The 23,767-nt window shown below is 50.9% G+C and overlaps 1 protein-coding gene across 1 annotated transcript in view; it reads right to left on the minus strand.

Moving 5' to 3' along the window:
* Window positions 1–206: 206 nt before the first annotated feature.
* Window positions 207–23,767, minus strand: part of TRAM2 (translocation associated membrane protein 2) — a 78,364-nt gene continuing 54,803 nt past the window's right edge. The window contains exons 3-11 of the mRNA XM_030315711.1: window positions 15,999–16,108; window positions 15,377–15,493; window positions 8,957–9,015; window positions 7,703–7,787; window positions 7,055–7,125; window positions 3,846–3,950; window positions 3,438–3,581; window positions 2,433–2,596; window positions 207–1,214 (exon numbers count right to left, since the gene is read on the minus strand). Coding sequence (XP_030171571.1) covers window positions 1,141–1,214; window positions 2,433–2,596; window positions 3,438–3,581; window positions 3,846–3,950; window positions 7,055–7,125; window positions 7,703–7,787; window positions 8,957–9,015; window positions 15,377–15,493; window positions 15,999–16,108 — 929 coding nt within the window. The 3' untranslated portion in view covers window positions 207–1,140. The remainder of the gene's footprint in view (window positions 1,215–2,432; window positions 2,597–3,437; window positions 3,582–3,845; window positions 3,951–7,054; window positions 7,126–7,702; window positions 7,788–8,956; window positions 9,016–15,376; window positions 15,494–15,998; window positions 16,109–23,767) is intronic.

The raw sequence follows: 23,767 nt of genomic DNA on the forward strand, positions 1-23,767 counted from the left end.
GCCAGAGGGGATGTGGACCAGTGACCCTCTCTGGGGCACCAGGGGACGAGTGGGGGACTCGGATGTTCCTGCAGCTAGAGAGATGAAGTCAGGTAGTGAGGCCAGCCCTGACAGGGCTGCCTGGGTCTGGGGTTGAGGACCAGCGTCCGTCAGGCTGGTCTGTTCACTGTGGTTTGGATTTGGTTTTGGATGCTGGTGAACGGTTGAAAAAGCAGCTGTAGCTGGGGCTGAAGAAAGGCTGAGGACAACAGCTCCATCGCCTCTGCCGCCATTACCTTTCCAGAGGAGCCTGCTGCTCAGTACGCTTTGTTCTTGCTTTAGAGGGTGGGGAGACTTGTCCTCCTTCAGCACCTCCCCAGCAGAGCGAGGACAGGCTGGCCCCCGTCCAGGACCAGCCACCGGTAAGCCGTCTCGAGTCACGGGACCCAACACGGTTAACACCATCTTTCTGGACCAGGTCTCCATGCCCCACAGCCAAATGCCTTGGCAATTCCAAGGAGCAGTGGCTATGCCGGGCCTCCAGCTGGTGCGTGTGGAACTGGAATCATACATCTCAGTTAATCAGCACCTAGGAGATTATGATCCAAGAGAGCTGGTCTCTCCTCTCCTCGCGCGAACATGGGGCCCGCGGGTGGGCCTGCTAGTGGCCCCAGGCAGAGGCTCCTTGGCACGAGGCTTCTGGCTTTGACAAGTCCTGGGGACTGAAGCTGGGTGGTGGATGGCCAGGACTCACTGCAACTTGAGCTCCCTCTCATTGTAAAAATCAGACACGGAAAAATTGCACAATATGGTGAGAGAAGTAAAAAGCAGCAGCCGTGAAGGAAGAGAAAGAGGAGGCAAGCAAAAAGATAACCATGAGGGCCTGGGCTTCTAGAAAACCCAACACAGGACAGAGGCAAGGACGTGAGGTGGCTTAAGGGAGAGAAAGAAGGAAGAGTTTTGGTTTTATTGAGAATGGTTTATGGAGGAGTAAGAAGAGAAAGCCAAAAAGTAAGAAAGGAAAAGCCCCATTTGAAGACAGGTTCCTGCTGCTTGAGATGGAGCATCAGGAGCAGGAGGGGGAAGGCAGTGGCGGGGGCCGGGCTCCCCAACCTCCCTGCCGTGCCCCCATGAGAGGATCCCTGTTCCAGCACTTTGGCCTCAAGGAGACTTGAGTTTCTTAGTCCGTGGGGAGGTCCCATTCTCCGCTTTCACTACTCCGTTTTCATGGTAACCTAGGAAGTGAAGGGAGACAGACACACATGGTGTTCCTGCCTGGACTGGAACAGGAGAGGGGCCCGTGAGGGCCGAGCTTGCACATGGGGACCAGCCAAGGGGATGCCTGGCTGCAGCTTCCTGCCAAGACGGGAAACCAGTAGATGCTCCCAGGAGGCCCTTGCTCCCCTCAACGTGACTCTGCTAAAGGTGGTTGGTCTCTGTCCTTTAGCAGGAGGCGGCTGGGATGACATATAGTAACCCAGGAACAGGCCAGGGCCCGCCCGCCTGCTCGCCCAGGCCTCAGGCTGGAACCAGATCCTAGGTGGAATCGCACAGACGCTGCCAGGGGCCTCAGTTTCTCTCCCCCACAGGGCACCAGCCCACGTCCGCGACCACTCCCTGGGAAGGGAGAGTGGAGAGGAGGTAGAGAGGCTGTAGGGACAGGCATTACTCAGAGGCCTGATACTCCTCTGGCAGAAAAAGACTGTGCTTTTTACTGTTGTGGAAAACACCTCCATGTGCTTGCTCAAAGTCAATCTGGCTGCAGCCTCACGCCCCACATCCCCTCCCAGCCAGGCCTGACTCGTCACACCCAGCCCCGCACGTGTCTGGTTCAAACACACGGGAGCCCTTGCCAAGCAGGCCACACCTGGAGCAAGGCAGGTGAGTCAGGGAACAGAGCCCGGTGCAGACAGGCCCCCAGGCTGCACAGAACGTGCAGGGCTGCCAGTGGGCCTGGGACCTGGCAGGGGCGGGCAGTTACTGGAGCGTGGCCAGGGCCAGAGGCAAAGCGGGCGTCCCACCCTTTCCGCCCACCCAGCACTGTATCGCCCCTAGTCATTCTTGAAGACAGGAGAGGAGCCAGCGGCCTGGGAGGCGGGGGATGCCGAGATGCGGAGCAAGAGGGCAGGTGAGGACAGGGCTGCTGGGCTGCACAGGGAACAGGCGGCAGATCTTGGCTGGGGTTCAGAAGCCACTTCGAGGACATGCTTCCGGCCACAGCTCCCCAGCCGGTTGCTGCCCTGCCCCACCGCGGCCAGCCTCACCCACAAAGTGTCCCTGGCCCACGCCCAGCCACGTGCCAGTTAGGCCCTGGCAGGGGCCGAGGACCCAGGGCCCCAGGGAAGGACAGGGGAGCGGCAGGGCTGGTCTGGGTGGAGGAGCCGAGCCCGGGCCCCTCCCCACCCATCCCAGACCCACTTCTGTGTCTACCTGCCCACGGGCCCAGCACTCACCAGATTCCCTCTTGACGAGCCTGGCCGGCAGTCTGGGGGCAGCTGGGACTCTCCGCTTGGCACTCTGCTCATTCCAGTATTCCCGCCAGTGTCGCAGCTGGGAGTGGATGAAGCGCCACATGAGCCAGGCCTGGGCAGCGCACACCAGCAGCAGCACACAGAGCCTGCGGAGGGACAGGGCGGTGGGCTCGGGAGTCGCCTCAGGGCAGAGCGGGAGACCAGGGCAGGGGCCCCACAGCTCCCCTGGCCATCACCCTGGGCGCCAGCACACCCCCATCCTGCCACCCGCACGAGGGAGGGCATGTGGTTCGGTGCCGGTCTCCGCTCTAGTGCACTTCAGGGCTGGTGACAAAGAGATGGGGTCTAGGGACACCAGGGAGGAGGAGGGGACATCTGCATGTCCAGCTCCAGAGTCACTGCCTCCATGGCCTGTCTTTTCTGTACCCACGACAAACAGCATGACTAAGCTCCATGTACATATACTGAAAGAATTCAACTGAATTGAATTACAATACAGCAGAATAATTCTAGAAGAGTGGCTTCTCATTTAGAATGCCACTTAAAAGCTGAGCAACAATGGATCAATCACACACCCTCCCAGGCCCAAGGGTCACATGGGAACACAACAACTTCCTCCCCACTTTCCCTGCTACTATGGGAGGCCACAGGCCGCGCTGCTGAGCACACGTGGCTGTAATGATCAGCTGAGGGGCTAGAGAGGTCACCTATCATGCACTTGAAGCACGGACAAGGGGGAGGGGATTCCGGCTTGGGGACCTCGACTAGAGTCCCAGCAGGTGGTGGAGATGGTTTTGCTGGAGGCAGAAGGCTGGCACTCCTTCTCCCCTCAGGCCTGATGTCTACAGATCTCCAGCTAAACATCAATGTGCGGGAGACCCAGGGGTCTATTGCCCCCTGACCTTCTGAAGTTGTGCCAAGTTCAGGAGGCTCCTGGAAGCACTCAGGGAGCCTTGATTTATCTCCGGGGGCTTTTTCCCAACTCACCTGCAGAGTAAGGTGTTGAAGTTTCCTTTCTCGGGATCAAAGGCCTGGTTTTCTATGCGAGCGAGTCCAAAGCCGATGGCCAGCACGGCGAGTGTGAGGATGAAGAGGCGGGTGACCCCAAACACAGCAGCCCAGGCATTAAACCTGCTCGTGGAGGTGGCAAAGGGACGTCAGCCTTTAGGGCCGGTGAGGGAGCTTTCACCCACTTCTCCAGAAGCAACGCCAAGTGGAAAGAGGGTGTGAAGGTAGCGCATCGGGGTGTTTGAGGGAGGAGATCTCTGGAGTTAAGATACTCCAAAAAAACAACCCTGGGGTTCCATCTGCAGGAAGGGGCACTATCAGCCAGGCCTCATGGGAGGCTCCTGCCCACAGCACTGTGAGCGGGCCAGCCTGCTTTACACTACTTACAGCTTCTCGTTGTTCTCATCGGCAAAGTAGAAGAGTCGAGCCATGTGGAAGAGGAACTCAGTTGAGTACTGCAGCAGCAGCAAGATCAGGCCCAGGCGGCTGAGGCTGGGAGAAACGGACAAGCCTCACAGTTCCCCCCTAGGATGCCACAGAGCGTGAGGCACCCCGCACCCTGGGCTCTGCTCTCCTCGCCAGCTTTCCCTGGCTGGCCCTCCTCACCCTACAGGATTCAGTTCTGCCGTCACACCTTTAACATAATACTGAATTCCCCAGGCCTTCACCTGTCCTGTCTGGGCCAGGGGCCCCTCACCGCTCCCACAGTGAACCTAGCTTAGGCTCCACGGCACCAGTCACCATGCATTCTTTACCGGGCCCAGGACCCAGTGCATAAAAGGTGCTCAGAACAAGTGACTGAGCTTTGTACACAGAAATACAAAGGATTCCCATCTGGTTTTTCATTATCCAAGTCTTCACAGCTAAGAGGTACAAGAAGAAGCAAAACTCAACATAATGCAAAGAGATGTGCTACTGAACCCACCTCTTAAAAATCTGCACCCACTCAGACACCCCCTCCCCTCAATTCCAGGCGTGGTGGCGTTACCGGCTTTCTCAGGCGGTTTGCTACAGATGTTAACTATAGCTCAAATGGAGAAAGACTGCGAAGGGAAACCGCAGACCCTGCTGAACATGCAGGGCTTCAGGCAGTCAATAAGAAAATGTGGGAGCAGCCCCACAGGCTGTGCTAATGAAGGGCCCAGCCAATTCCACCCAACAAAACCAAAGCAGTGCAGAATCCAGTGGGGTGGTCACTGGGTCCTGAGGATGGTCAAGAGAATGATGGGAGCACTACCCAAGGTCTTCACGTGACCTAGAAAGTCCAATATGACCGTGCCCAGTGACCTCATGTCAAAACTCATTTTCTGCATTCCAGCCACGGTGGGCTTTCCGAACACCTCAGGGCCTCTGCACCTGCTGTTTCTCTGCCCACACAGCTCTCCCCCCAGATCTTCACATGCCTGACTCTCGTCATACCTGCCTCAACCTGAGTCACCTCCCTCCCCACGACAAAGGTGCCACGTAGACAGGTCACTGTTACATTACCCTACTTTATTGTTTTAGAGAGTGCACTAGTGAGCAGGGGAGAGGAGCAGGGGGACAGGGAGAGAAAGAGACAAAATGAATGAATGAATGAATGAATGAATGAATATCTCGGGGGAGGGGGGGAGAGAGGGGGACAGAGGGGGAGAGAGGGGGACAGAGGGGGACAGGGGGGACAGAGGGGGACAGAGGGGGACAGAGGGGGACAGGGGGGACAGAGGGGGACAGGGGGGACAGAGGGGGACAGAGGGACAGAGGGAGAGAGGGAGAGAGGGAGAGAGGGAGAGAGGGAGAGAGGGAGAGAGGGACAGAGGGACAGAGGGACAGAGGGACAGAGGGACAGAGGGACAGAGGGACAGAGGGACAGAGGGACAGAGGGACAGAGGGGACAGAGGGACAGAGGGACAGAGGGACAGAGGGACAGAGGGACAGAGGGAGAGAGGGACAGAGGGAGAGAGGGACAGAGGGAGAGAGGGACAGAGGGAGAGAGGGACAGAGGGAGAGAGGGACAGAGGGAGAGAGGGACAGAGGGAGAGAGGGACAGAGGGAGAGAGGGACAGAGGGAGAGAGGGACAGAGGGAAAATATCTCAAGCAGGCTCCATACCCAATGAGGAGCCCAATGTAGGGCTTGATCTCATGACCCTGGGACCATGACCTGAACAGAAATCAGGAGTCAGACGTTCAACCAACTAAGCCACCCAGGCGCCCCTAGTATTTTCTTCATCGCATTTACCAACACAGGAAGCTATTTTCTTGTTAATTGTCTGACTCCCTCTAGATTGGACACCCCAGGAGAACAAGGCCTTGGTCTGACTTCACCCAGGGGTAACTTCGGCTCCAAGAGCAGTGCCTGGCCCAGAGGAGGAGCTCAGGTACGTGTCAAGCAAGTGAAGGCCTCTAAAAGTCAAGCTCTTCACCAAAACAAGACTCTGCAATCATTCAGCATTTCAGAGGTCTGCCTCCCTTGGGAAATCCTGTAGTCAGGGGTCTCTCCTGTCCCCACACTCACTTCTGAAAACCACAGCAAGGATGGAAGCAAAGGAAGGCCAGGCCACGGTCCTTACAGGAGCAGAGAGGCGGCTGCACCAGCATCGCTGGAAAGGGAATGGGCCTCGTTTTGGAGGGCCTGCTGCTCCCTCCCCTCTCGCTTCTATCCTCATCCCAAAACAAGAATCACAGGACTCGCCCAAACAGGGTCTGACACCTGCCCTTCTCCTTCCGTGGGACACATCAGCTGTGGGAAAAGCGGATCTTAGAGCATCTCCTTTCTTTGGGAGCAACACTGACGATACAGCAGGGACCCGACAAGTAGCAAGAAGCTCTCTTTCCACATGGTCCTGCCTGAAGGTTCTCACCCTGGTCCTCGCCACACACTGCTGGGTGCAGCACAAGAGCAAGGCTGGTCCCACCATAGAGGCTTTGGCCTCCAAGGACCCATCCAGGTGTCGATGCTATTTCACGCCTCCAGGGATAAGAGCATATTTGAGAGCTGCCATCCTCCTAATTCCATTACCCCAGGTCCGTCATCCTCACAGGAAGCCTGCTGTGAGGGCCTAGGAGATGACAGGCCCAAGGACCTCCAAGCAGCTTAGCAGAAAGTTATACATCACAAACCCTTAAAACGTCAGCCCAGAGAAAGTACAGGGTGTTCTCCTATCCTGCTCGGATAAAGCTCAGGAAAATTCCAAATTAGCAACGACATATCTACTCATCAGTAGGATTCTTTTTGTAAAAGACACTCAAGGCCAAACACCACGGCCATTCCTCCGACTTCAAAGGCACGGTTCAAGTGCCAGCATCCCTCGAAGCCTTCCCTGGCTCTGTCTCAGGATGCGTTAGTCCTTCTTCTGGGTTCCCACGGCAGATGACCCATATTGTAGCACAACCATCATCTCATTAAGCTGTCCTGACCTGTGCCTCTGCTGTCACTCCTACTAGGCTGAGCACGAACCACTAAAGACAAGGGAATCGCCACCTTTGTATCCCCAGGTCTTAGCACGGTGCTTGGCAAACAGAAGGTGTGCAGGAACCGCCTCCTAACTGAATGTGTGGAGAGATGCATGGACATAAAAGGGCACAGAAATGTGACGGGCTCCGGGATCTCACTCACTTTAAGAGGTATGCTCCAGCTATGTGGACCAGGTACAGACAGATGTACTGGAGCTGGCGGGGAATTTCCTCCTGCAAACAAGAGAAGCAGGCAGTAAATGTGCTCATCCCCACCTCCTCTCTGCAGAGGGGAGGTACAGGGGGCGGCGAGAGGGCAGCAGGCCGGGTTGCTCTGACATAGACAGTCCCAGGTCACACCAGAGGCCCATGCACCAGGCTGCTGGGAAGTCAGAGGACGAGGTGCTGGCTTCAGGTCCATGTGGCAGGGCTGGGTTGAGAAAGAAGAGACAGGGACTGGGGAACAGGGCTTCTGGAAATAATTCAGAGGAAGGCTATTTTAAAAAAAAAAAAAAAAAAAAAAAAAAGACTGGGAAAGGCAAAAACCTCTGATCCACTACCCGGAAGACAAGAGGTAGACCTCCCCCAAAGCCACATGTCTAGTGTGGGCGGCAGGAGACCCGCTGGTGGCCTGCTCTCAGGGAGATCTTTGCGGAGACTTCGCTGGCTCAGCATTTTCCTCAACCCGCCAACACGTCCCCCGTCCCCACCCAGCTCTGCGCTTCTGGAGGAAGGCTCAGGGGAAGGAGGCTGGGAAGAGCAGGAGGGGAGTGAAGGGCACGCACCTTCCAAGGGGGAAACGAGTACTCACCTTCCGTACCTTCTGGAAGTACAGCTCAGGCAGTGCATGCAGCCAGTAGGCCAGCTGGCACAGGTAGAAAAACTTCACCTGGAAGCTGGAGACAAGGAAACGAGTCACACGGGAGGGAGAAGACTATCCCTGCAGGTGCTCGCAAAACACAGGACAAAAAGGTGAGGCCCAGGACCGTGGGACGAGCTGGGCCAGGACTGCGGGAGGGAGGCCCCCCACCCGGGGACCCCGCTCCACAGACGGGACCACTTAATGGGACACGGAGTCCACAGAAAGAAACAAAAATGGTGAAAAGAGTACAGAGGAGGAAGGTTCTTCAGCTTGGAGAAGGGAAGGCTGAGCAAGGACAAGGAAGACGGGGCACCAATATACTGAAGAGTGAACAGATTTAAGCAAAGGAGGGTCCTCGTGCAGCTGTTAGCCCTGTGCTGTTGTGGTTCCGAAGGGTGGCCAGGAACGGCAGGGAGGGTGTCCTGTGGGAGGCAGACCTGGTGCTGCCCTTCTGGGGTCTTGGCAGCACAGAGCAGGAGGGGAAGGGGGTGCTGCCTCTGGAGGGGCACCTGCCACGCGAGGCTGGGTGGACGGTGTGTGGTGCACGAACGCAGGTCACCAAGGACATACAAAGCCCAGAGAGCGTTACGGAGATGCTCCGCTTGCGTATCCGTCTTCCAACCGTTTAGGTGCCTGCTGTGGACTAAATGTGTGCGTCCCCTCAAAATTCCTATGTTGGAACCCGAATCCCAATGTGACGGTGCTAGGAGGTGGGGGCCTTTGGGAGGAGATCTAGCAGTGAGGACGGGGACCTCAGTAATGGGATTCGTGCCCTCGTCAAACAGACCCCAGAGGGCTCCTTCTCTGCTCCTCCACATAAGGATACGGCCAGAAGACAGCCATCTATGAACCAGACACCAAAACTGCTGGCGTCCTCATCTTGGGCTTTTCGGCCTCCAGAACTGTGAGAAGTTTCTGTTGTTTATAAGCCACGCAGCCTACGGGGTCCTGGCGCAGCAGCCTGAGCTAGGACACCCGCTCCGTGACGGGGGCTACCGCAGAAGACATTTCATTTGGGGGTTGTCCAGTCAAGCGCCCTAGGAGGAAGCAGCTCCCGGATGAGTCTGCCATCTACAACACTGGGCCCCCACAGGCTCGGGGTGCGACCTGCTCCTCCTGCCAGCTGGCCTGGAGTTCTCTGGGGTGGGGAAGCCCGTGGACCAGCTTGCTCCTCCCTGGAGACCAAGTCATGAGAATACTCACGGGAGGTACACGTGTGGGTAGTCTTCCCAGAGGCTTCTTGGGTTTGTTAAATATCCTTCCTGTAGTGGGCAAGAAGAGGTAGTGTTTAGATGTGGATATGAGACCCGCTGGGGCCCTGGGCAGGCCTAGGGGTCAGGGGCACATCCAATCCCCAGCTGCCAGGAAGAGGAAGGTACAGGAAACCTGAAAACGAAGGCCTTCTCTGAATGGGAGCCACCCGGCCCTCAACTGGCTTCTTTATTGTGAAAATGCTCTACTCTGGGGTTTGAAGACCTGTGTCTGGACATGGATCTGGGACTTACTGGCTCTAGCCTCTGAGCAAGCTCGTCTCCCTAAGCTTCAGCTGGGTCATCTTTAAATGAGGACAAAAATACCCTCCCAGAGTTATTGTTAGAAATAAATGTGATAGCTCATGTTTATGTGTCTAGCATGATGCCTGGCATGAACGCACTCAGGAAATGCTTGTAGAATGAGTAAGCACGTGACCTCTAGAATCACCATCCACTGGAAAAATGAAAAGCCTGCTTTGGCTTTTCACAACTCTGGCAGTAAAAAGAATGCAGGACCGCACAGGCCACCCTAGGAGGCCTCACCCCAGAGGCCTTGTAAGTGTGATACATACCACACTGGGTCATCATTGCGAGAGATCTCCATTACTCTGCAAGCTCATGGGTCTCATCATGCCCTTCTTTACACCTCCAGCACCTAGCCCAGGGCCTATTACAGAGTGGGCGAGGTAACCTGAAAACCCTCCCATCACGAAACATCTAGAAATGCTGAGTGAAACCTAGCAACTAATTCTTTTGTATTCAAAAAGTTTTTACTAGAAAGGGAAAACCTTTGGAATTCAAAAGGGCTAGAAGACTAAAAGCCTAAGCAGTAAGGGGAGGCTGAGGCAGCCCACAAGGCCCTAGTCTTGGGCCAGGGTGGTCATGCCCATGTGGGAACAGAAGATGATGCCTCGCGAGTTGGAGCCCAAGACCCTTGTATAAAATCAGGATCCCTGGGGCACCTGGGTGGCTCAGTCGGTTAAGTGTCCAACTTCGGCTCAGGTCACGATCTCACGGTCAGTGAGTTTGAGCCCCGTGTCGGGCTCTGTGCTGACAGCTCAGAGCCTGGAGCCTGCTTCAGATTGTGTGTCTCCTTCTCTCTCTGCCCGTCCCCCGCTCGTTCTCATTCTCTCTCCTTCCCTCTCAAAAATAAACAAACATTGAAAGAGATTTTTAAAAATATCAGGACCCCTCAATGGCTACAAACTTCAAGACAAGGTTAGACTAGAGTCTGCATTAGTTTGGATTAGACTAGAGAAAGGGTCGACTATAGTCTGGCAACAATAAAAGGAGATAAAGAAGCTGTTTGCTCACCCTGTGCTCAGGATGAAAACTAAAATATATTAGCCCTTGAAAATCTGTAACCTTGGGTTCACTTTCAGATGGGTTTGGAGTTCAAATTTATAACCACTTGTATGGTCCAGGAACCACCAAGCTAAGAAATTAGTGTTAATGCTACTGTGACACCATTGGGACATACTCTCATCCAAGGATGTACAGGATTCTCATGCATTAAAATCTTGCTAAAGAGGAGATTACAATCCAAAATTACAAAACATAAGAGGAAACAATCCACCATAAGCAAGAGTCAGCTGACGTTACAGGAATCCAATAAAAACTTGTTGGTTGAATGAATGAATCAATGATGAACGCTTTAGGCGATTTCTCCCTTCTGAGGGAAAAAACAAGGCTCTTATTTGTCACTCAGAGATGGTTAGATCAATATGACCCCATTCCACAAACAGGCTAATAAAGGAAAAGACAGGAAGTAGCTCCTGAAATGAGATGGTTTTTCGGCAGCATAGGTGAAATCTGAGCTGGGCCACCAACGTCCTGGCCCAATAACCTCAAGCCCAGTTCCTCAGTAAGTCAGAAAATAAACTGAGCTGGCGGCTTTGATGAGGAGACCGAGACTCAAATGTCACACTGGGACTAAGATCAGGGCGTTAGCAGTGCTCAAAGCCAACGTGGTTCAGGGACAAACACTTGACTTACTGCCTCATGGATCCACAGCTGTGTTTCCACGTGAGGCCTGACCTACCCACCCTCAAGTCACTACATTACCTTGGACATCTCAGGTATAGTCCCCAGCCCCCAGCCCACAAGCTGGGGCCCCATTAGCACAGTGACCAAAGTGACAGGTCCAGTCAGGCACATGCACCAGTGTGGTCATGGTAACATTTCTGAAGGAAAAAGTCTCTCCCCAACCCCTCACAGCCTCACTCCCAGTCCTTTCTTCCTACCACTGCCTCCTCCCTCAGTCACACACAGATGGAAAGTTCCGGGACCTCTGGAGGGTGACAGGAGCACTTTGCCACACCGCTGCTATCGGGCTCTGCCTTCCCTCTCTGCTGCTCACGAGGACCCAGGCACACAGCCATATATACGGTCTTCCACTCTCTACCTCAGTCCAGGGAAATCAGAGGTAAGAACGCACCATGATGGAAGAAGCAGCAATGTATTTAAGAAGGAAAATGGTACATCTGGGACTGAGGTGGGAGGAAAACTTCTGCCCAAAAAGAGGCCGCCCAAGAGAAGCAACATGGAGAAAAACCTAAAAGCCCAGATGATCTTGTGATTTTAAACACGAACCTCCTTGGCCTGGCGCCTTTTCTTAGGAGACATGGAGGTCAGAACTTTTAAGCCAACAAGCCAAGAAAACTCCCCAGAAAAATGCTGCCTGCTTGTGAATGTCCAGTCCACAGGGAGTTCAGGGAGGGTATGCAGGGGGGAGGGTGGGGGAGTCGGAGGAAAATGACTCACCGCTCTGAGAACAGCCTTTTCCAGACCTCGGGCCAGGCAGCTGCCTGAGGGCGGCCTGGGGCCGGGGTGCCCTCAGAGGTCTGGCAGACCATGTACCTGAGATCATGGGCGGCCAAGAGGGCTAGAGCCAGCACCTGCACCCCACCCCCCTCTGAATCCCAGGCCCCATCAGGCACTGGGAGAGGGGCCTGGGTACTTTTGAAATCCTTTGTTATCTCCTTAACCTACGAGCTAAGTGAGGCCTGAGCAAACTGGAGCAATCTCTCCCTCCCCCACCCCTGCCCTGCAGCCTTCCTTTTTGGTGAATGGACAAACAGAACCACAGAAACAGCAGAATCCAGTCATAACACAGCCACAGTTGCTACCTAGATTCAGACATACCAATAGCGTTTGTCCTTCAGAAACAATCATGTACTAAAGTTCTGCTCTGAGTAGCCAGTCTGTTAACAGGAAATCAGTCCAGGGTGAAGAACATTCCCCATACCAGGCTCTCAAGGAGCACCAGACTTCAGGACTTAAAACATGAAGGGAAACATCCCCAGGAAGCCGGCACGGAGACCAAACATGGCCCGCCCTGCTTTCCCCTATAGAGTGCTCGTGTTTTGTTGTGTTTTCTAAACAGTCAATAGGAAGTAGTCCATAGTAGGTTAACAGTAGGAGGTTGATCTTTTCATAAATTATTGGTCGGTCCAGTCACACTCTCATCACTCTGCTTGTATAAATGCAGAGAGAAATGTCCGAACCCCACCGCCCAAAACCAGTTACTTCTAGGGGAAGGGATCTGGGGCAAATTTTTTTTACTTAAACAAAAAAAAAAAACCTTTTCTGTATTTCTTATGTAATAGACGGTCATCTAGAAGTTTACAAAAACAATTGACTTGTTATTTTAAAAGCAGTTAAGGGCCAGAGCAAGAAGACGTAACTGCTGCTTACCCCCTCAGTCTCACAACCACTGTTCAGTGAGCACTTAGTACCTGCCGGGCTCTGCACTAGAGATGCTGTGAGCATGCAGGCTGTTCACAAGCAGCTCGGGGTCTAGTGGGACAGACAGACAGCACGGAATATATGCATGAATGAGAAAAATGCCACAGCAATGGGTGTAGTGCATGCAGTACAAACTGGGGGAGGGGGTTCTCTGAGGAGATGGCATTTATGTGGAGACTCAGATGGGAAGGAGTCGGCTGTGGGATTCAGGGGGTGGAGCATGTGAGGAGAGGAACCGCCCCCGCAAAGCGCAAGAATCAGGAACAGCCAGGAGAGGTAGAGGAGCAGAGGTAATAGTGGGACCCAGATCACAGAAGCGAGGAAGATAATGGCTTAACTGGCTGCAAGAGGGACAGGGGCTTTTACACAAGGGTGCAGGACTTCATTTATGTTCTAAAAAGACCTGTCTGGCTAAGCAGAAGAAAACGGATTGTGGAGGGAGGCTACGAGAGAGGAAACGTCTCCATCTAGAAGGACAATGGTCAGTGGTCCAGGCAAGAGATAATGGTGGTTTGGACTGTGGAGTAGGACTTCCCAACCTTGGCACTACCAACATCTGGGGCTGGGTAATTCTCGGTGGTGGGGGCTGTCCCGTGCAGTGCAGGACATTCAGCAGCACTCCTGGGCTCCACCCTCCAGCCCCATGTCCCCAGGGGCCAAAATCTCCCCTGTGGAAACTGGTGGGCCAGGCTACAGCATGGATAGAACCTCAATGAGCTCTGCAGGTGGGGTTCGCAGGACCTGCTGATGAACTGACTGCAGACAGTGGAATACAAGAATCAAGGAAGATTTCATCCTAACAGAAAAATAGGATTTAAGAAACACTTAGCTATTTCTCACTCCTTTTACAAAACTACCCTCCCTTCTTCTTCAATCATCTTTATTCCCTGCAGGATGGTACAGTGGGAGTAGAGGAGGACCAGGAGCTGCATGGTGCTTGTAGGAGTTGGGGGTCACTGGAGCTTTCCAGGGTCCGCATGGCCCCCAATTTCTACTGAAGATGTTGAGTGGAGAACTGGCTGTCACCATAATAAAGGCCTGTCATGAGCTTCCCCAAGTAAAGTGCTACATGCTGTCAGACTAATGAGCATCATTTTTAAGCCCCTGAAGGCCTGAGAGAAACAAAGAGCAGTTGAGCATTTAACGCACTGGAAGAGACGTCACATAACGTGGCTTTTGGCCTCCAGAATCTGGTCTAAATGTGTCACAGCTCCAGGAGAATATCTGGGGCTGAAGTAGGAGGGGTAGAAGTGATTCAGAGACGAGGCAATGTTTCTTCTGAAAGACCCTGAGGCCATTCAGCCTCAAAGCAACAGAGGGACTCCACGGGCAAACACCAAGAGGTTGGGAGAAGTCTGAAAGGCAGCATTACCTAGACCTGAAGGGGCCTGGACACACACCGTGCAACATTAAGGGGCGCTCCTCATATGGGCCACACTGCACATCTTTCCCTCTGGGGACAGTATAACATGGCAGTCCTGCTCAAGAGGACAGAAGCCTCAGGTCCTACATTTAAAATTCCTAATGTTCTGTTTAGGAAACGGTTCCATGATTAAAGGATAAGAGACATACAAGCAATATACACAAGGACATGCAGACTCCTGCTCTCAGAACGTGAATTCAGCGTTGAGCTCTGGAAGCAGAGAGTTCCTTAGGATGTGAAAGTTCATCACTGTCACTGAAGGAAGAGGAAGGGGGTGAGAGGTCAGCGGAAGGCAGGGAATGAGAGGTCAGCGGAAGGCAGGGAAGGGAACTTAGAGATCACAGGGTTGCTGAATTTTCCAAGCCCTAGGCCTGTGTTTCTCACAGGACGACTCTAGCTCTAGAAAAAGGGACCAAGTTACAGACAGGAGTTATTTCACGTGGGGGTGGGGGGCTTCTAATTAAACACTTTCAGGCATCACAGGCCAGGTCTTGTTACAGCGAACCCCAAAGGACTGTCCGCATTCCTTGCTAGTAAGGAATTCTGGTGTATCAAAGGCTGCTTGAAATAAGAGTCCTATTGTGTAGAAAGGAGAGGTAGATAAATTGTCTGGTCCCCCAGGCATTTGTGGGAATGGCACTGACTCTCACAGGATTTGATGTGCGGACAAGGGGATGCTTGCAGGAGGCCAGTGTGGTAAAACAGAAAGTGTGCTGAACTTGGAACCAGACTCCTAAGTCCCAGTCTGGTCCTTGCCACCTCAGAACCACATGACCATGGGGACACTGCAAAATTTGATCTTGGATGCCATCAATCTATCAACATGGGGACCAGAATAAACAAACAACTCATCTCATGGGATAGCACTGGTAGGAAGACACTGTCAAATGATACAGCGCTGTGTAGGGGTATGGTACCATTATCATAGCATCACAGAATAACTATAACAAGAGTTTATTTTTGGACAAGAGGGCTCTCTGCAGCTTTAAAAGAGCATCTACACCATCTGGCCCCTCTCTCCTACCATGAGGATACAAAAATAGTAGTAGTTCCAAGAAACTGCTCAAAGCTTTTACAAACTGCTCCTGACTCTTTTCCTTCCCTGCTTAGCCTTTCATGGTCATTTTATCAGCCATCTGAGAAGAGATGTGTTGCTGGAAGCCCAGGCCCTGTGCTTCAGCGGTCCCCGGGGCCACTCACCGTCACCACCACGTAGAAGCACCATACCACAGAGCTGAGATGAAAGACGACCAGCTGTCCAGATTCGTTGAACTTGCTGTGTTTCACCTTGGAGAGGTGAAGCCGTTTGCTGATTTTCTAAAGAATAAAGAGAATCCTGCATATTAATATATGCAGGTGCATTCGTAATGGGTGGCTTCAAACTCCCATTTTCTACCCTTGAAAGGATAGCAGTCTGAAGCGGCCATGGCTCAGGCCATTCAGTGTAAGCCTGCTGTGTGCATGGAGCGCTCAGTTCAAGGCAAGCATGTTGAGAAAGCGGCCAGATTGAGGTCCTCAGCCTAGATGTAAAGAAAACACCCCACAATCAGGCTACATATGACAGACCCATAAGCACTGTGTCTTGCCATTTCGGGCAGCTGTCCCCTCATGCAGTAAACGCTGCATCCCATGCACTAAGAAGGCTGTGAGAGGGGACAGAAACCACAGTGTGTCACAATGGATGTCCAGTCAATAGGACCAATCAGGGCATGCAGATTAGGAGGGAAAGGGGCACAGAGCTGCAGTGTCCTCTAAGGCGAGGCCCTTCTGCCCACCGCATCTCCCCAGCTTGTGATCTCAGAATCCAGACAGCGTCACTCACATCTAAAATGTACTCCTGAACCACAGCGTGCAAGATGATGGTGATGAAGACGTAGAACAAGATGGTGACCAGATCCTTCGGCCCATAGTGGTAGTGCACAGTCTCACTATCTGTGGAGGTAAGAAAAGCCATGTCAGCATCCCCGGGCTGAGGAAATGCTCTGGGACCCCAAACTGAAGAGATCTCTGAAGCAGAAGGCGCCATGCCATACCCCTAGATTTGGAAGAAACCTTTTTCCCTAGAATCCTACCCACCCCGTGGGCGTCGCCCTTGGTAAGTGCCAATGGGGAGGATTAAGGAGAACCAAGCACAAACGGTGATGACTACATCTCCTGCATCTGGGCAGGAGAGCGCAGTGGTTAGGAGCCAGGATAAGAGACAAGCCATCTCGATCGCTCCCTGGCTGTGCAACTATACAGAAGTGACCAACCTCTCTGAGCCACAATTTCCATCCCTGGAAGATGGAACTGTCGTCTTCAGCACGGAAGCATGGAGTAGGGGTTAGGAGTGTGGACCCAGAAGCCCGAGTTTATATCACAGCTCACTCATTACCTATGTGACTTTGGGGCACCTCTATATGTGACTTTTCTGTGCCTCAGTTTCCTCATCTGTAAAACGAGAGTAACAGCAGTTCCTGTATCGTAAGGTTTCCCTCAGAATCAGACGGCTTCAAAGCAAAGTGCAGAGAACAATATCTAGTACATAGCAAGTGCTATATGTATATTTGTTATTATTTCTGTTGTTGGGCTAGTGTGAGGATTAAATGAAATAATTTGTATCAAGATGATTATCACCGTGCCTACACCCATGGCAAACATGCCATAAATGGCAGTCTATTAAAATATTATTTAATAGTAATAAATTAGACAGCATCCCAGACATGTAATAAGCCTTGTATAGCCCTGCTGTGGTGGCCTCGTTCTCCACGGACAGAGGAGGATTTATACTTTTGTTCCAGTTAGCAGGTTAGGGTTGCAAGGGCTCATGAACCCGCGCTGGGTCTCTGCTGCTCTGTAAACGCCCCCCTGGCTCCACCAAGCAGACTCGCTGGCTGCCTTTCCAGCTGTGCTGTGCTCACGCCGAGTCACACACACATGAGTCATCTGTCTCTGCCAGGATGCGTTTACCAGAAGGTGGACCAGGGCCGGTGAGTTTCGGGGTGGCCACGGAGCGAAGCAGAGCTGACTGGGTCACGCTGGGAGTCAAACCATCCCCTCTGCCTCCCGGGACAGAGAGAACGGGATGGTCCACGGCACTGAGGGGGGAGAGGGCAGCGAGCACGTGAACTCTGGAATCAGACAGACTTGCCTTTTTCCTCTCCCTCCTCCTTTCCACAAAAACCTACTCTGTAAGGGGCACTGGGCTAACTGCCGGAGTATGGAGATAAGGGATACTGGCCGGACTTCAGAGCACACAGACCGGTGAGGAGACAGATAAGTAAACGTACAATTACCCTACAGACAGACACGTGGGGCCAAGAGGCAAAGAGAGCGCCCCAGCGGGCCCCGGCAGGCCAGGGCCCAACCCCGTCTGGGTGGGCACAGTGGGCAGCAGGTCAAGGTGAACAGGAGGACACCGGAACTTGGGGAGAAGCACGGGGGGGGGGGAGGGGGGCATCTAGGCTGAGGAGGTAGTGTCTGCACAGGCTGCAGGGAATGAGACCGCAGTGCCTGTTGAGTGCCTGGGCGCCGCGTGAAAGGGGGTGGGCTTTGTCCTGGGGGCAACATGGGACACATGGAAGAATTCAAATCCAACAGGCAAATGACGAGATACGGGTTTTGGAAAGTTTACTCTGTCAGAGTGAACAGCGCCGTGCCTGGAGGTGAAGACACCAGTCAGGGAGCTGCCTCCGGATCCACAATAAGGAAGCATGGAGGCCTGAATTAAAGCAGGATGAGAGACGGAGAGGGCGGTCAGTGAGACAACGGGCAACACAGGGGGACTGGCCCACCCAGGGGCTGAGGGCTGGGAGGGGGAGTCAGGCACTGGCCGGCGGAGAAGGCACTAGAGGCAAGAGGATGGCTGCGATGACACTTTCCTAGCCTCCTTCAGAATGGAGGACCAGAGGAGACAAGTTCAATTGTAGTATATTTTGAAACTATAAAATAACTGAACACATGCAGAGTTCCATCAAGACCAGCATCATGAGTTATGGGCACCTGGGTGGCTCAGTCGGTTAAGTGTCCGACTTCGGCTCAGGTCATGGTCTCACAGTTCAGGAGTTCAAGCCCCGCGTCAGGCTCTGTGCTGACCACTCAGAGCCTGCAGCCTGCTTTGGATTCTCTGTCTCCCTCTCTCTGTCCCTCCCCTGCTTGCACCCTGTCTCTCTCAAAAATAAACATTAAAATTTTTTTTAAAAAAAGACTAGCATCCCTAGGCAAAATGGGATTTAAACTCAAGTATAGTCTAACAGTAGTGAAATAACACCTGTCAAGACTTTGGGTTATCTTCTTTAAGGCCTATTCAGGGTCACCTGTTATTCTTCACCCCCAAATACCATGGTTCCAAAGAGATGTGACCATAGCCTTAGACCCCTCTTGAAACAAGAATCAGTGCATGAGTTAATACATTCTTTTGTTCCTTCGCTGTTGAGAGCCACATGCATGTTTTTCATCAACAAATAAACCATGTGCAGAGCTCCATTCTGGGTGCTGGGAGAAGACCATGAAGGATGGGCACAGACCTGCCCTCTTGGAGGTTAGTGGATATGCACCAAATTCTCATACTTAAAAACTACAGAGGCTAAAACTACAACACAGCAACAACCAAAAAACTGAAACAACCAGATTAAAAATGGGCAAAGGATGTGAACAGACATTTATCTAAAAAAGACATACAACTAGAGGCACTTGATTAAGCGTCCAATTTCGGCTCAGGTCACGATTTCACGATTTGTGAGTTTGAGCCCCACATCAGGCTTGCTGCTGTCAGCACAGAGCCTACTTCTGATTCTCTGTCCCCCTCTCTCTCTGCCCCTCCCCCCTCCTCTCAAAAATAAACTTAAAAAAAAAGAGATGTACAAATGGTCAACATGTATGTGACAAAGTGCTCACCATCATTACTGTTAGGGAAATACAAATTGAAACCACCCCACATCCATCAGAATGGCTACAATTAAAAAAAAATGAAAAAGAACAGAAAATAACAAGCGTTGATGAGGACGTAGATAAATTCAAACTTTTATGCACTGTACAATGGTAGTCACTATGGAAAACAGTATGGTAGTTCCTAAGAAATTAAAAATAGTAAACTCAAAATGGATTAAAGACCTAACTGTAAGATCTGAAGCCATAAAAACTCCTAAACAAACAAAAACATAGGCAGTAATCTCTTGGACATCAGCCTTAGCAACATTTTTCTGGATATATCCCCTAAGGCAAGGGAAACAAAAGCAAAAATAAACTATTGGACCTACTCCAAAATAAAAAGGTTTTGCACAGCAAAGGAAACCATCAACAAAACAAAAAGGCAACCTACAAACTGGAAGGAGATTATTTGCAAGTGATCTAATAAAGGGTTAATATGCAAAATATATAAAGAATTTATACAAGTCAACACACACACAATAATAATCTGATTAAAAATGAGCACAAGACCTGAATAGACAGGTTTCCAAAGAAGACATACAGATGGCCAACACACATGAAAACATGTTCAACATCACTAATCATCTGGGAAATGCAAATCAAAACTACGATGAGAGAATACCTCACACCTGTCAGAATGGCTAGAGTCAGACAAGAAATAACAATCGTTGGTGAGAATGTGGAGAATAGGGAACCCCTGTGCACTGTTGGTGGGGATGTAAATTGGTCCAACCACTGTGGAAAACAGTACGGAGTTTCCCCCAAAAAAATTAAAAATAGAAATACCATACAATCCAGCAATTCTACTACTGGGTATTTACCCAAATAAAATGAAAACACTCATTCGAAAAGATGTATGCACCCCTATGTTTACTGCAGCATTAACAACAATAGCCACATTATGGAAGCAACCTAAGTGTCCACTGATAAAGAAGATGTGGTATATACATGTATATAATGGGATATTATTCAGCCATAAAAACGAAGGAGATCTTGCCATTCGAGACAACACGGATGGACCTACAGGGTATTATGCTAAGTAAAGTAAGTCCAAGAAATATAAATACCTTATGATTTCACTTCTATGTGGCATGTAAAAAACAAAACAGAAACAGACTCCTATATAGAGAGAACAGATGGCTGGTTGCCAGACAGTGGGGGTAGGTGATGAGTGAAATAAGTGAAGGGGATTAAGAAGCCTACACTACTAGTTAAAAGTAACTCATGGAGATGACAAGTCCAGTATAGGGAGTCTAGTCAGTGATGCTGTAATAATGTCATATGGTGACAGACAGTAACTACACTTTTGGTGACGAGCACAGTGTAATGTCAAGTCGCTATGCTTGTTGCACACCAGAAACTATTACAACATTGTATGTCAACTATATTCCCTTTAAAAAAATTAAAAATGGAGTCACCACGTGATTCTGCAATTCCACTTTTGAGTATATACTCAAAACAACTGAAAGCAGGATATCAAAGAAATATTTGTACACCCATGTTCACAGCAGCATTTTTCACAATAGCCAAAGGTGGAAACGACCCCAATGTCTATTGACGGATGGATAAACAAAATGTGGTATACACATACAACAGAACACTATTCAGCCTTAAAAAGGAAGGAAATCCTGTCACATGCTACAGCACAGATCAACCTACAGGATATCATACTAAGTGAAATAGGCCAATCACAAAAGACATACTGGATGATTCCATCCTATAAGGTAGAAGTAGTCAAAATCATAGGCACAAACCAGAATGCTAGGTGGGGTCTGTGGAGGGAATGGGGGCGTTGCTGTATAATAGCTACAAAGTTGCAGTTTTGCAAGATGAATAGGATTCTGGAGATCCCTTGCAGGACAATGTGAATGCATTTAACAGCTACTGAACACTTAGAAATGGTAAAGATCACAAATTCATCTTCTATATATTTAAATTAAAAAAAAAAAAAAAAAAACCACCAGTGGCCACATGTGAGAAGTGCTCTGAAGTGGACCGAAGGCTGAGGGGGAATAAGAGGGAGCAGAAGCCTTGCTCTGAGGGACCTGAGCACAGCGCCCAGTGCAGTCGGTGCCCTGCACTCGGATAGTGGCACAGCGATGGGGAGAGGACACATCCACATACAGGTGGGGGATGGGCCAGCCATAGGGAGTGGTTCTCAATGGGCAAGGAGAGCAGCTGACCACATTCGGTTGAGAGGTAAGGGATACCGGCCATCCTCAGGTCTCCTCAGGTCTTCCGTACCCCAGCCCAGCCCCCCAATGCCACCTCAGGGTCAACACAAGCCACTCACACCCTCCCCTTGCCCCACATCCTTACTGGTGATAATCTGCTCCTTTGAGGTCTTTCTCCTACAATCATAACGGGTAGCAGCATCCACAAATAAGGAGAAGACATGCTCTGGTATCATACACATGATCTCTGGTGCTTTCCCCTTATCTGCTACTTTCCTACTTTTGATCAAAGCAGGCAAGTGATCTGGTTTGGCCCTTTCTGCTCTCCACAGAGCCATGGAGGCTGGGTGGATACTTTGTGAATACAAAGTATTCTTCCAGGAGGCTATAAACAAATCCCTGTTTCCGGCAGATTTTTCTTTTTTTTTTTTTGGTTGCTCACTAATTCTAATACAAACCCTCTCAGGACCCAGGCTGGGGTTCTTGCTCTTCAAGCACTGCCCCGGTCTTGCACGAGCTCTCAAAAAGGCTGGCAATGGTTTGGCAGAAACCTAGTATAATTTTTTCTGAAAAGTAACTTGCAACACATCTCTGAGCTATTAGACCAGGGAGGCCACCCTGGTTGTGAGTTGCAGCAAAATGCCGACAGGTACCAGGTGGGTAACCCAAACGAGCAAAGCAGTCTGGGTGTGGTAAGCTAAAACCTTTCGGCACAGAGGTCTGCTGGTTACCCAGGGAATATCTGCACGTCCACAGTATGCTTCCCACTGACTTCCTTCAACCATCGCGCCTTCTTGGTCTATCATTCACATTTCTGCTTTGAGAGAGGGACACGTTCTTCTTTCTCCACCTTACTGAAAGAACAGTTAAAAGTGGAACACACAGTGACTGACAGGTAGTCTCACTGTCAGGGACACGCTGGAGGGGAGTCGGTAACTGTGGGAAACTGCACAGCGTGTGTCCCCCGGGGGAGACGAAGGAGTGGGGAAGTCGCTCCTCAGATACGGAGGCCGTGGGAGGGATACAGCCCAGTGTGTCCAGATTCTCGATATTCCAGAAGCAAAGAAAGACATCTTTACGTGAAATCACTTGACTTAAAGATACTGCGCACAAATTCAAAATTTTAAAAAACACTTTATGGGCCAACACCAGACTGACCAGAAACAACGGACCTGCCGGGCCATGGTGACCATGGGCCACCAGTGTGTAACCCCCAGGCAACATGACCCCTGACAACCTTCCAATAACAACATTCTGGGAGTCCCCTTCCTACACACCCCCATGGAGTATGTCGATATGCCCTTCTGTAGGCATTACTCTAGCTTTGGAAGAAAGTACCTTCAGTAACGATCTTCCAACTGTAGACGAGTTACTCAGCCCTCATCAAAAGTGGCATCTGCTTGGCTGATCTCTGATCACAGTTTAAAAAGAAAGCTAGAGTAATCAATAACAGCCTTGGCTGTTTTGACCAACAGCCTCAGTCAGCAGCTGCCCCTTTATGGGAGTAACATTCTTATGGACATCCTGCTTTGCTTCCTATGACTAAGAGATACATTCCTGTTTCCTCTGGTGTCACCTGTAAGCAGCTTCTCTGGTCTGCCTCACATGTTCCCATCCCGTCCGGGTACTACTGTGCGGTCTCGGCCCTCCTCCCATGACTTGAGCTGGTTGGTGGCTGTCTGTAGCCATCCCATCCACCTCTTAGATCCTTGGAGTCTGGGCACCTGCCAACGAGACTTCTAGCCTTTGTGTGAAAAACTGGTTGCTCAAAGAGCATCACTGCCCATCCTGGCTGCGTCTTTGCTCCTGGTTCCTTTCCTAATGCCTGCACATCTGGGTTTATAAGATGTACTTTCTGTTAGTTTCTGTGCTTACGGCCAACTCTGTTTCCGTGTTAGTGTGATGTTCTAAAAGAACTCAGATATGAAAAAAAAAAAAAAACCACCACAAGCAAAATCAAAAGGGAAATGATCATTTAAGGGGGAAATATTTATAATTCAGATCATAAACAAAGGACTAAGCTTGCTAATATGTAAAACACTTGATAATAAAAAGATCAAAAATCCAAAAGAAAAATGGGCAAAGGATACGAACAATTTACAGAAAAAATTTAAAAGATGCTCCACCTTACACAGAAAGGAAATGCAAATGAAAACTACAACGAGCTGCCATTTCATACCCATCACATTGGCAAAGATCCACAGCTTGACAACATACTCTCGCTGAGGCTGTGGAGAAACAATCTCTCCTTCACACACCACTGATGGGGGTGCAAAATGGACCACCCCTTTGGAAGGGCAATTTGGCGATTTCTATTGAGATTACAAGCGCATCAACCCTTTGATGTGGCGACTCCACTTCTGGGAATTTATCTTGTGGTAATACCTGCCACGTTCACAATGACATGTGATGAGGTTATGCATGGCAGCACTGTTTTGAACAATAAACTAATGGAAGCAATCCAAGTTGTTTTCATCTATCAGGGGCAAGTTACATAGCCCATAGTTCT

Source organism: Lynx canadensis, chromosome B2 (genome assembly GCF_007474595.2).
Source record: "Lynx canadensis isolate LIC74 chromosome B2, mLynCan4.pri.v2, whole genome shotgun sequence".
Classification (NCBI taxonomy): domain Eukaryota; kingdom Metazoa; phylum Chordata; class Mammalia; order Carnivora; family Felidae; genus Lynx; species Lynx canadensis.